This window comes from Mesoplodon densirostris, chromosome 4, assembly GCF_025265405.1.
Source record: "Mesoplodon densirostris isolate mMesDen1 chromosome 4, mMesDen1 primary haplotype, whole genome shotgun sequence".
Taxonomy (NCBI): domain Eukaryota; kingdom Metazoa; phylum Chordata; class Mammalia; order Artiodactyla; family Ziphiidae; genus Mesoplodon; species Mesoplodon densirostris.
Window position 1 is genome coordinate 78,561,771 of NC_082664.1, and position 12,953 is coordinate 78,574,723.

The 12,953-nt window shown below is 43.4% G+C and overlaps 1 protein-coding gene across 1 annotated transcript; it reads right to left on the reverse strand.

The window, feature by feature from the left end:
• Window positions 1-1,722: 1,722 nt before the first annotated feature.
• On the reverse strand, window positions 1,723-3,321 carry CHRM5 (cholinergic receptor muscarinic 5). Its single transcript, XM_060098271.1, has one exon. The coding sequence runs from the start codon at window positions 3,319-3,321 to the stop codon at window positions 1,723-1,725; it is 1,599 nt and encodes a 532-aa protein (XP_059954254.1).
• Between the last annotated feature and the right edge of the window lie 9,632 nt (window positions 3,322-12,953).

The following is a 12,953-nucleotide window of genomic DNA, read 5'->3' on the forward strand; positions in this document are numbered from 1 at the left end:
TTTTGGATAATCCTGATATTTAAATGTATGTTGATAACTTTTATTTTTATACATTATTATGGCCTACATTTTGTTTTTAAAGAAAACATGGTCATTTTTAATGACCATAGCCAGCATTACTGGATCTCAACTGTATTTTTCTGGGCTTCTCATTTTTGTGAATTTGGAGAGGAATGACTAAGTAAGTCATTTCTTTCTTTTTTTAAATAAATTTATTTATTTATTTATTTATTTATTTATGGCTGTGTTGGGTCTTCGTTGCTGTGCGCAGGCTTTCTCTAGTTGCGGTGAGCTGGTGCTACTCTTCGTTGCGGTGCGCAGGCTTCTCATTATGGTGGCTTCTCTTGTTGCGGAGCACGGGCTCTAGGTGCGCGGGCTCAGTAGTTGTGGCTTGCGGACTCTAGAGCGCAGGCTCAGTGGTCGTGGCGCACGGGCTTAGTTGCTCTGCGGCATGTGGGATCTTCCCAGACCAGGACTCGAACCCGTGTCCCCTGCATTGGTAGGCAGATTCTTAACCACTGCGCCACCAGGGAAGTCCAGTAAGTCATTTCTGAGCCATGATTTGGAGGACCTATTTTTTTTTTTTACAGAACCTTTCCCCTGCTGTCCCTCTAAATAGCATTTCCGGCTTGAGACAGCACAGTGACCTGCTTGTGCCTGGGTGTGAATTGAGGGTCTGGATGAGGGCCTGCAAAAGGGCCTGGAAGGAGTTCAAAAGCACGGAGTGAAACCAAATTTGTTTTGCACATTTTGCCTCAGGTTTGCCTTGTGAAGAGATTAGAAAGTAAGACCTCTGAAAATAATTTAAGAGAACCATGATTAAACAGACTGGAGAAGGTCTTTACCCAGTGAAGAGCTGTCATACAATTAGGCATCCTAAGGACAGAGCATAAATAACTGGGTTCAAAGGGCACAGACGACAACACTTAATATTTATTTACATAAAAGGAAAAAAATCCCCACTGGTAAAAACAATATAACGGACTGTGGAGACCTGATCACCTTTATTAGCAGAATAGAGGCTTCTCTGTAGAACCGGGTGTGATCAGGTTCCAGTGTCCTTTCAGACCCAGGACTCTGAGAGGAAGGGTGGTTCTGTGGGGACCAGCCTGGCCTTAGTGGGTACCAGGAATTGGCATCAGTTGTGAAAAGGAAGAGCAAGAGCTTTGCTCAGATGTAGGGACAGGAAAACATACCACAGTACAGAACACATAATAGCTGCATAATAAATACTGATCAGTTTATAAAGCAATAGAATCTTAGAAGCCAGTTGAATATCACTCTTGTTAACAGGTGACACTGACTTACATTCTCCTGGTTCTCACTGAAATGAGACAACTTCACAGACACATACATACTGCACAAAACTCTGTGACAGGTTTCCACCGGTCCTGCTGTTGCCCACGGAAGGTTGGACAGGAGCTCCCTCAGCTATTGTTCACTGTGACCAAGTGCTCCTCCTCCTGTGAAGGGTTATGAGTCTGTCTCTTTACTTTGGTGGCAAACACTCCAGCAGCATCAGACAACCCTGGTCATGGATAAGAATCATTCAATACGGCAGCAACTTTGGCAGCTGTGACTCTTTCCTTTGGGCGACAGACCTCGAGCCTTTCCATGTCCTCAGGGTCTCAAAAGGTCTTTTTGAAAAGTAAACCAGAATCAGCTCACCCGTCCTCAGAGGACCTTGACCGTGGTCATTCTTTTGAGGGGAGTCGTTACTTCTCAGGGGAGCTTGCTGTTCCCCTGCCAGTACAATTTCTCTTCCACTTTTTTCTTTTTCCATCGGCAGAGAAGCAGCATCTTAAAGGTCTTCCTGAAGGTTCTGTTGCAGAGGGCATAGCAAATGGGGTTGACAGTGCTATTGACGTAGCACAGCCAGTAGCCCAAGTGCCACAGGGTGACTGGGACACACTTGTCGCAGAAGGTGGAAACCAGGACCATGATGTTGTAAGGGGTCCACGTGATGATGAAAGCCAGGAGAATTGCACTCAGGGTCTGGGCTGCTTTCCTCTCTTTGACGAGGACCATCCTCTTTCGTTTGGTCATCTGATGGCTGAGGTTGGGATCAAGGCCTTTCGTTGAAGGGTCCTTGGACACCGGGAAGGAGCAGGGCATGATTTTCACCTTGCGACAGCCGTTGTTGGTGTCCTGGGTCCCATCAGCTTTCACCACCAGTCGGAACTTATAGGCCATGCACTTCTGACTCTTGGGTCGATGAGCAACAGCTGGAGACAGGAAGTATTTTGGGGTGTCATAGTCATCTTTTTCAGTTTGAGCATTCACAAAAGTTTCCTTGGCCTCTTCAGCACTGAATTCTTCCCTTGGGCTTTCCTTGGCCTGACTCTTGTAGACCACTTGAAAGACAGGGTCAGTGGTGGGCTTGTCCTCATCTTCTGAGGAGGGGTAGCTGCTACAGGTGGTTAGCTGCTCTGTTTTGCCCCACTCAGTGCTCGGGCCAGTGGCTCGGGATGGCTTCCCAGTGACGGAGGTGCTCCTGCAGGAGGATGGCCAGGAGGCTTGGTTCCTTTCCCTCTGGGCCAGTGTGAGCTGGGGGCAGCTAAAGCAGGACGTGAGCAGAGCCTCGTGAGCTGGCTTTCTCTTCTCAGTTTCAGCCACGCAGTCAGAGCCCTGGAGGTCGGCCAGGTCCTTGGTTCGCTTCTCTGTTTCCCGGTAGATTCGGCAGTAGAGGATTGTCATCACAGAAACAGGGATGTAGAATGCAGCGATGGCAGTGCCAAAAGTGATGGTGGGCTCCGAGAGGAACTGGATCTGGCACTCATCTGGTGGCACCGTCCGCTCCCCAACCAAGTACTGCCAGCAGAGGATCGCTGGGGCCCAGAGGATGAAGGAGATCAGCCAGGCCAAGCCAATCATGATGCCAGCCCTCTTTGGGGTACGCTTGGCCCGATACGTCAGGGGTCTTGTGATAGAAAAGTATCGGTCAAAACTGATCACCAGAAGGTTCATGACAGAAGCATTGCTGGCCACGTAGTCCAGTGCAAGCCAAAGGTCACAAGCCAGACTCCCGAGAGCCCAGTGTCCCATGAGGATGTAGGTAGTGTAGAGGTTCATGGAGAAGATCCCAATGATGAGATCTGCACAGGCTAAGCTGAGCAGGTAATAGTTGTTAACTGTCTTCAGCTGGCTGTTGACTTTGAAAGAGATCATGACTAAGACGTTGCCCACGATGGTGATCAGGCTCACCACGGCTGTCACAGCTGCGATGGTGACGACTTCCCACAACCTGTGGCGTTCCAAAGGCTGGTGATTCACTGGGGTGCCGTTGACGGTAGTAGCATTGTGGTAAGATTCCCCTTCCATCCTGGTGCAAGAGTTTACATTAGGAGTAAGTCTTAGGTTCTAGACTGTTCTCTTTTCTATCTCAATTCTTCTGGCCAGTTTCTGGAAGAGAGGGAAATACATTAGCTCCACTCACGAGCATGGATTTCTTTTCCACTTATTGTTTATAATTTCTAACAGAACATTAAATGTGGTCCCACACCTATTCAGAGCAAGATGCTGAAATCTCTAAAGCTTTTTTTTTTTTTTTGGTACGCGGGCCTCTCACTGTTGTGGCCTCTCCCGTTGCGGAGCACAGGCTCCGGACGCGCAGGCTCAGCGGCCATGGCTCACGGGCCCAGCCACTTCGCGGCGTGTGGGATCTTCCCGGACCGGGGCACGAACCTGTGTCCCCTGAATTGGCAGGCTGACGCTCAACCACTGCGCCACCAGGGAAACTCCAACTCTAAAGGTTTGATAACACTTTTTATAAAGGCATCTCCTCCCTTTGCTTTTTATGATTACCAATGCCTGAGAGCCTTTCTTGTACATGAGGCTGCTGCCCTCTTGTGGTTCTAATGGGCAATTTTTAAAAAAGGGCTGGGAAGATGACAAGGGCAAATGAAAAGAATCAGATTGTTGGAAAGCAGGGAAGAGGGGAAAACAGGTGATGTTAAGTTATTTAGACTATGGCCTTGAGGTCAGACCCTCTGTTTTTAAAGCTCCTGGTGATAAGTACCTATTTTGTCATTCACTTGGGAAAAAGATAAGTTGTATCTACTTTATAGTCCAACTTTATTGAGTTTAATTATAAATTCAGTTATTAAACATTATTGAGGCACTGTTGTGAGCCAAGGCTGTATTACAGCCCTTCTCCCTGACTTAATGCACACGCTCCCCATGAGTACCTAGTTTTCATCTAGAGGGTTTAAAAGTTGTCCCAGCTGCTGAACGTGATGACCCTCCCTCCATTTTGGGGCTATTTGCATTGTCCCAAATGTTTTAAATTATCTTTTTTTCTGATTATAAAGTAATATGCTCCTTGTAAAAGTTCAAGCAATGTCAAAATATATAACTTAGAAAGCGAAAGTTTCTTCTAATTCCATCTTGCCAGGGTAATCAATGCTAACAGGTGTATTTTGACAGCTTTTCCCTATGCATATACATGCTAACAAATATTTAAACACATTTTTTTCTAATGGGTGGATTTTTAATGTTTACACTCTAAATTTTGTTTTTTACTTATCATCATGGACACCTTTGGATCAGTACATCTTTTGGATCAAATCTATCTTTTTTTCATTTTAATGACTGTACATTATCCCACTTAATGGATGTACTATAATTTATTTAACCAGCTGCCCATTGACAAATTCTAACTTTTAAAAATAAAATAAAAAATTTTCTTTTCTACATTAAAGATCTATGTACATGATAAAAAGCTTCAGTGGGTACAAAAGTGTAAATGGTAAAAGATAGGTTTCCCCTCCCATCTCTGACCTCCAATCTCCTAATCCCCCTTTTCCAGAGGTAACCACTGTTACCATGACTTATCTTGCCTTCCAGAGATATAATATGTGCATACAAATTATATGTGATGATATACGAAAAGTACCATTTTAATTACATTTCAGGTACCTTGACATGATGATAGATCGTGAAGGAGAAGAGTCTTTTTGATGACCCTCAAAGCACATCATACAGGCAATACCGGTTCTGCCTACTGGCCAGTTTTGACACTTCTTTGATAACAGTAATTGATATAAATAATTTGTGAAGGACTATAGATCTTCTTGGCTTTGTTTTCTATTTTCAGCTGTATTTTTAGATGCTTTCCTAATACCTCCAATTCAGTATGGAATTGAATTGCTGATATTGTCTTGTACTGGAAATCAGATTCTCCCAGCCTCCTGATCTTGCACCCTCCTCCTTCACATCCCAACGCATGCAGTCCAAATTAGCCATGAAACGTCCCTTTATGGGTCCCTTTCCATTCCTGCTGCTACTACCCTGGTTCAGCTTCCTGTTACCTTACACCGATAACTCCCTGGTGATATCAATGTCCAAATGACGGCAAAACAGTGCCCAGGATGCCAGGTCACTCGACAGAGACTCCCTAGCACCTGAAATGACCAAATTTGCTCCACCCCCTGCAGTTCCCTGGGCAAATTTCATCACAGACTGTTTCTAATAGTCAGATCTCAGTTATGCAGTGCAAGATAGGCCCTACAGAAATTCCTTCCTTTTTCCTTCATTCCTCCCTTTTTCCTTCATTCCTCCTTTTCTTCCTTCCCCCAATAAATATTTATTGAATGTCTTTTATGTGATACACTCTAACACTGGGGATACCATGCTGGGGATACCATTAGTGGAGATATAGATAAATAGACAGTAAATATCAGGGGTTGGTACTGTGTGCCATAGGGGTGCATGGGAAGGACATCTAACCCAGTCTGGTAGGGGCAGGGGCATTACCTGAGGAAAAGATGTTTCAGCTGAGACTTAAGCATGACCGGGCTTTAGCCAGGCAAAAGGGGTGTGTGTGTGGAGGGGTAGGGGGTTGAGGAAAGAGTGCCCCAGGTGGAAGAGCTTGTTTGCAAGCCCAGAGGCAAAAGGAGGCATCAAGTTGGAGAAAGCCTGAGAAGTGACAGGTGAGACTTGGAGAGGTTGAGGGGGTGGGTAGGAGGGACAGGAATGAACTTGAGAGTAAGTCCGCTTTTGGGGAGAAAAGTGTCAGCTATTTCCAGACTCCCCATCTGCTCTGAAAGTAGTCCCCACATCCAGCGTGTGGGAGCATTAGCCTGGAGAGAAGTAATAAAATGGACCGCTGAATTTTTCTAATCGTCTTCAAAATAAAAATAAATGGTGTTTTGGAGGGATTTAATTTTTCTACTTAATTGTATTAGAAGGTAGTGAGCAACTTATGAAAGGTTCTGTGAATGTGGGTGTGCATGTTCTCCTGTGAACACATGTGTGTCACTGGGGGCTTATCCTTTCTGATCTGTTTTCTCATTTGCAAAATAAGGAAATTGGACTATGCAATCTAGGATACCTATGCTTTTTTATTTTTGTTTATTACATAGTGTGATGGTTAATTTTAAGTGTCACCTTGGCCAGACTACAGTACCTAGCTGTTGGTCTAACACCTGAGTCTAGGTGTTGCTGTGAAGGCATTTTGTAGATGTGACTAACGTTTGAATCGGTAGGCTTTGGGTAAAGCAGATTATCCTCCATAACCTGGAACACCTGTTAGTATCTTGTGGAATCCCACAAGATGGATCACGCTTGGGAAATGCAATTTAGTGGGAAACATACTGAACTAGGAGTGTGGAGATCTGAGTTCTCATTTCAGCTAAAATTTGTGGTTTGAGACAAATCTCTGGGCCTCAGTTTCCTCACATAGAAAATTAAGAGATTGGCATTGGTGATTTATCCTTTAAAATGAGTTCAGGCTTTTCCTATAGACTCACAGTGGAAAACACTGGATGTTGTATTAACTTTAGACCTCAACTTTCTGCTATTCTCAACCAGGGAAATAGCAGTTATTTAGCTGTGCCCTAAGTTAGTGTAGTGAAAGCAGCTCTCAGCTAATTTTCGTATCTGTTAAACAGGTATAACAATATCTGCCGTATCTACCTTACAGAGTTGTTTTGAGGACTCCCAAATGAGACAATGTAGGGAAACCACCAAGTCCTATTCTAATGGCAGTTTGGAGTTTTAATTATTATAAAATGAAGAGTTAGTCTAGGTAAGTGGATCTCACCACTGGCCACTTGTTAGAATCATCTGGGAGCTTTTGAAAAATACTAATGTCTGGGCCCCACCCCAGACCTGTTAATTCCGAATCTATGTAGGAGAGACTCAGGCTCATGTTGTTTTGAAATTCCTCAGGTGATTCTCCCTTGCAGCCAGGGTGGAAAGCCAGTGTCTTCTCTAGATCCTTGCTACTCAGGGTGCGGTTGATAGAGGGGAAGCGTTGGCATCACCTCAGAGCACGTTAGAACTGAAGGATGACCAGGATCAGTGCTTCCCAAAATGCTCATGAATTACCTGGAGGATCTTGTTAAATTGCAGGAGGGCAGGGCTTGCGATTCCGCATTTCTCAAAACCTCTCAATGCTGCTGATCCACGAGCCATACTTTAAACAGCAAGGCTGGGGGTAGTTTCTGAACTTCTTAGAAAAGGGGAACCATAGCTTACAATGTGCTGTTGAAAATGGAATTTTCCAACTGAAATGTTCAGTAACAATTCGGATCCCCTTCTGCCTTCCAAGGACAGTTGAGGGACTTCCCTGGTGGTCCAGTGGTTAAGACTCTGCACTTCCAATGCAGGGGGTGTGGGTTCGATCCCTGATCGGGGAAACTAACATCCCACATGCCGCGTGGCCAAAAAAAAAAAAAAAAAAAAAAAAAAAAAATTACTTAATCACAGGGACAGAGTTCTTATTTGACATTAATACATATTTCCTTTCCAGCTTTGCTTCCCTCTATTCTTTCCTTTTTTTCCCCTGCCTCATTTTTGAGAGTGATTTTCCTGATTCCTAAACTGCTGGGATGGACAGACTTTCCACAGACAAAGGCATCTGGGACATGAGGTAGGTTCCATGACTGAGGATTGATTTCTTTTTGTTCTGATAGCTGGATGATAGTTGAGGGTGAAAACTGAGTTTCAGGCATCTTAGTCTTCCATAATAAACTTTTTGAATCATTAAAATGTTTTTGACTGAAAGATTGTATTTATGGAGGGGAAGCTCAATGTTTTTGTGTGTGTTATGGATGCAAATGAAATAGAAGTGGTTATGGGGAGGAGTGAGAATTCTTCTGAGTTCTTATTTGGTTACTCAAACTTTAAAAGTTTCCATTTTTCACCATAGTGTCGAGAATATGTTTATTTCTAGGGTGCCTGCATTGGCAGAGAACAGATAATCATCCCTGGTTTATTTTCCACTACTGGACAGAAAACAAGAATCTCAGAGTAATAAAAGTGTCCTTGTTCCCAACCTTGGTAGATTGCTTCTTGCTTCCTTGTTGTCAATAAATTAGAAATGGAGCAAAACAACATAAAAACTGAGAAAGGTAACACTGTGTACCAAATGAATTCCTTTCCTTGTGGAGTGGCCTTGATGACTTCAGGGGCTTTGCTTTTCTGAAACACCTGTTCTCTGAGAAGCTTTAAACCACTCTTCACTGTTTCCATAGCAACCACAGTGGAAAACTTTAACAGCATCTACAGTCCAGTGATATCAGGACACCATCATCACCAGCTTGTGTCGTTATGCAGACTGTTCATGTGCCACTCCTCCTCTCCTTCCTTTTCAAGGCTAAATCTTTCAGAAAGTAAGCTTAGACACAAGGTACCATCGGGTTAGACATCAGGAAGAACTTCCAATGATACAATGTGTGAGTAAGGGAAGTTCTGGACTTGTCTTTTTTGGTTTCTACTTTCAAGTAAGGTCTATCTAACCTTTGATTGATAGAACGGAATGCTGTCCAAAAACGTATGGTGATTAAGAAAGGACTTCTCGGCCACTCTCGCCTCCTGAGACGGACTGCATTCTGCCTATGGGATGTGTGTCTCTCTAAATAAACCTGCTTTCACATAAAAGAAAAAAAAGATCATGTTGCTGAAGCAATAGTATCTGGCACAGAATTTTAATCTGACATATTTTTAAAAATACGTTCTGTGTTCACCACTGTGCTAGGTGCTGCGGGGCATGTAAGAGGGATATACAACAGGCCTTGAACTGAAGGAGTTAAACTTCTACAATTCTAAGAACAAGAGTATGTAAGAATTACTGAGCCTTTGCACTACATTTATGCGACAGAGAAGTCTATGACCAAGGCCATCAAATGACTATTTTCATTGTAGCCCAAGAAAACAGAGGTGGGTTGCTTTACATGAAGGCATAAATTGGAGCCATTCAAAGCACGTGTTGTGACCCTCAGGCCTTGGAGTTGCCTAGGTGGGTTGTCTTCTGTTGGGGTCGGTCGTCTCCTTATCCCGAAGTACGGGGCAGACGTTATCATCTTTTATGTGTGCCTGGACATGAAAAAGTCTGGGCGGTACCGCCACAAATGGATTTATGTGAGACTCTGGAAGTCCAGAAGCTCTTGACGGTGTTGTCCAAGTCTTCCTAACAGACTTGGTGGCATGGATCATATATTCATCTTTGAATTCCCAAGGATGGTGTGTCATTCTGGAAGCAACAAGGGAATGTTTCAAGGAGGGGGAAGTGATCGATCAACTGTATCAAATGAAGCTGATTAAAACAAGAAAAATTAAGACTGAGACCTGACTAATGGATGTAGTTACATGGAGAACGTAAGTCACGTTGGTAAAGTGGTGGGCATGAGAGCCCTGTGGGGTGAATTCAAGGCTGAATGGGAGGAGGAATGAGACAGTGCCGTAGATGACTCTTCTGCGGGGCTTTGCTGTAGAAAGGAGTAGAGAAATGGGGCAGAAGCTGGATTAGAATGTGGGACTGAGTGTTTTTGTTTTTGTTTTTAAGAAAGGTGTTAATTATAGCATGTTTGCAGCCTGATGGGAGCGATCCAGTCATTAGAAGAACTGATGTGTAGGAGAGAGGAGGGGTAGTTGCTAGAGAGATGTCCTCCAATAGGTGAGCAAGGATAGGACCCAGTGCCGTACTAAAGGCACTGACCTCGCACTGGAGCAGGGGCCTTCTCAGGAACAGGAGAGGAGGAAAGGTATATGTGTGCAGGCACTGGTAGGCTGGGAGTTGTAGTAATGACAGTGGTGGAGAGTCGTTTCTGATTGCTCCCATTTCTCTGTGAAACAGAAAGCAGGAGTGGGATGAGGTTGGAGGGAGAGAGGAGAAGGGATCAAGTCATGAATTCTGTATGTTCGGAGTTTGTTCCGTTCATTTTTGGGAGTTCTCTACCCCTGACACTAGCTCTGGAAGCCAAAGCACCATTGTGAGCTGACAGGCGGTTCACTTGCCCTCATCTTCCCCGGGTTACAGGCCGGGGAACCTGGCCTGAAAGAATGACTCCTGTCAGACTCCCTCCCCCTTCAGCCAGAGAGCACCCCTCAATGGTGGATGCTGCTGTTCAAAACACAAAGTAAATAAACAGACATAAGAGACCTTATCAGTGTTTTCCAATTTGCATTGTTCATAGACTAAGCATCAGAAATCAACTAAACTAGAAAATCTGCCTGCCTATAAAGAGAAGAATCAGGAAGACGCTTTTTTTTCCCCATAAGAATTATATGTGCAAGGGCACAGTGCCTTTAAAAAAAAAATCCTATCATAACAGCTACTTTCTGACAAATACCATATGATATCACTTATATGTGGCATCTAAAATATGGCACAAGCGAACCTATCTACAAAACAGAAACAGACTCTACAAAACAGAAACAGACTCGTAGACACAGAGAACAGACTTGTGGTTGCCAAGGGAGACGGGGGGAGGGAGAGGGATGGACTGGGAATTTGGGGTTGGTAGATGCAAACCATTACATTTAGAGTGGATAAACAACAAGGTCCTACTATATAGCACAGGGAACTATATTCAGTATCCTGGGATAAACCATGATGGAAAAGAATATAAAAAATAATGTCTATATGTGCATAACTGAGTCCTTTTTCTGTACAGCAGAGATGGGCACAACATGGTAAATCAACTGTACTTCAATAAAAAAAAATTGAAAAAAAAGAAGAAAAATAACATGTACTTTCATCAAAGAGTGAGAGTTTATAAAATCTTGGACTAGGAATTAGGAGGTATTCTTGTGGTGTTTAAATGCCCAATACTACCTTGAGATGGTGGTTCTCAAACTTGGGCATGCATCACGATCACCTGATGGGTTTGTGCAACTCCTGATTGCTGGGCCTCATCCCCAGAGTTTCTGATTCTGGGGTTAGGCCTGAGAATTTGCATTTCTAATACATTCCCAGGTGATGCTATGCTGCTGGTCCACATTTTGAGAACTATTACCGTAAGGAATTGGCTTCATTTAAAAAATTAGGTCATATATATTTTAAAATATGCAACAAGTGCAGTTTATTTTCTTAGGAGTTACCTATGTAATTCAGGACTTTGTTTTAGGTATCTCATGAATACTACCTAAGGGAAAACTGAATTTTTTATTCATGCAATGGCATATATTTAAAATCAGGACTATCATGTCAAAGCAGTTGCAGAAAATCCTCCTTCCCTTTGTTATTTATAAAACTAAAAGCTCTCTGGGTTTTTTTTTTTTGTTGTTGTTGTTGTTGTTTTGCAATGCAGTAGGTACTTGTGTGCCATTTTCATCCTTTATGACACTTTTCCCATGTGGATCAGAATCAAATGAGGAAAGCATTCTCAACATCCTGGTTAAAAGCATTTCTGTCAGTGATGTCCTCCAGTTAGGAAGTGTTAGCAGGAGACCTTCAAATTCTCCATATCCTAAACACTCCTGGTTGAATTGAAAAAACCTTGAACTCATAGATGGGGAAGGCAGAGTAATGTAGTCCCTGGACTTCTGATGGCATCCGCAGCATAGACATAAGGGCACAGATTCTGAAACCAGACTGACCGGGCATGAATCTCAGTTTTGTCACTCATTAGCTTGAGCAAATGATTGAACTCCTTTGTGACTCAGTTTTCTTATCTGTAAAATAGGAATAATAGTATTTACTTCATAGAAATATTAATGAAGATTAAATGAGTTAGTGTGTGTAAAGTGCTTGGAATTGTGCCAGGCACAAAGTAAATGTTAAATAAATGTTACCTTTTACTACCCACAAACAAGTCTCTCTGTGCTCGAACAAAGTTGGCTTAATCTGAAACCCACTGATCTTATTTCCTCGACCAGGGATTGAACCCATGCCCTCAGCAGTGAAAGTGTGGACCCCTAATCACTGGACTGCCAGGGAATTCCTGCTCCCCACCCCCACTGATCTTTTCAGTGTCATACTTTTGGAGGCTTCTTGAGGGATAGTTATACAGTAAAATCCATTTTTGCTAGTGGTTCTCATGCAGGGTGATTTTGCCCCTTGGGATAAATGTCTGGAGACATTTTTGGTTGTCATAACTGGGGGGAGGGAGGGTCGCCAGTCGGTAGCACCTAGTGGCTGGAGGCTGGGGACGCTGTTAAATTCTACAATGCTCAGGACAAGCCACCACCACCACAAAAAAATTACCAAGTCCTAAATGTGTCAGAGTTGAGAAGCCCTGATTTGTGCTGTCTGGTGTGAGATTAATATGTGGATCTTCATCTTGGTGACAGCCTGAATCTGTGGTGTGTTGATAAATATTTAACAACCTGTTTCCACCCCCACTGATGGGGGTGGAAACAAAGTCCTGATTTGCAGAATTTTGCCAATTTCCGTGGTGTAAAAATTCCCACTGTAACCCGTTTCAAGCAACCAACTTTATGTCACTGCACGTAGAATTAGGAAGAGATAATGTACCAAACCATTACAGGTCCTGGCCACATAGAGGATGGGGGCCCATGTTGTCCAAGGGGTTCTCCTGTTGGTTCCTTTATGGGGTGCAGAGAAAAGGATAAAATTCTTGTTACTACTCCCATCTGCTTGTTTAGTGTTTCTCTAGGGGTGGGATTATGAATTTGAGCATGAATTAAGTTATTCATCTTAATTCTGAGTGCCATTGACAGTGTTAATTTCACAAAAAAAGATAAGGTAAAAAAAAGAAATAGGATGT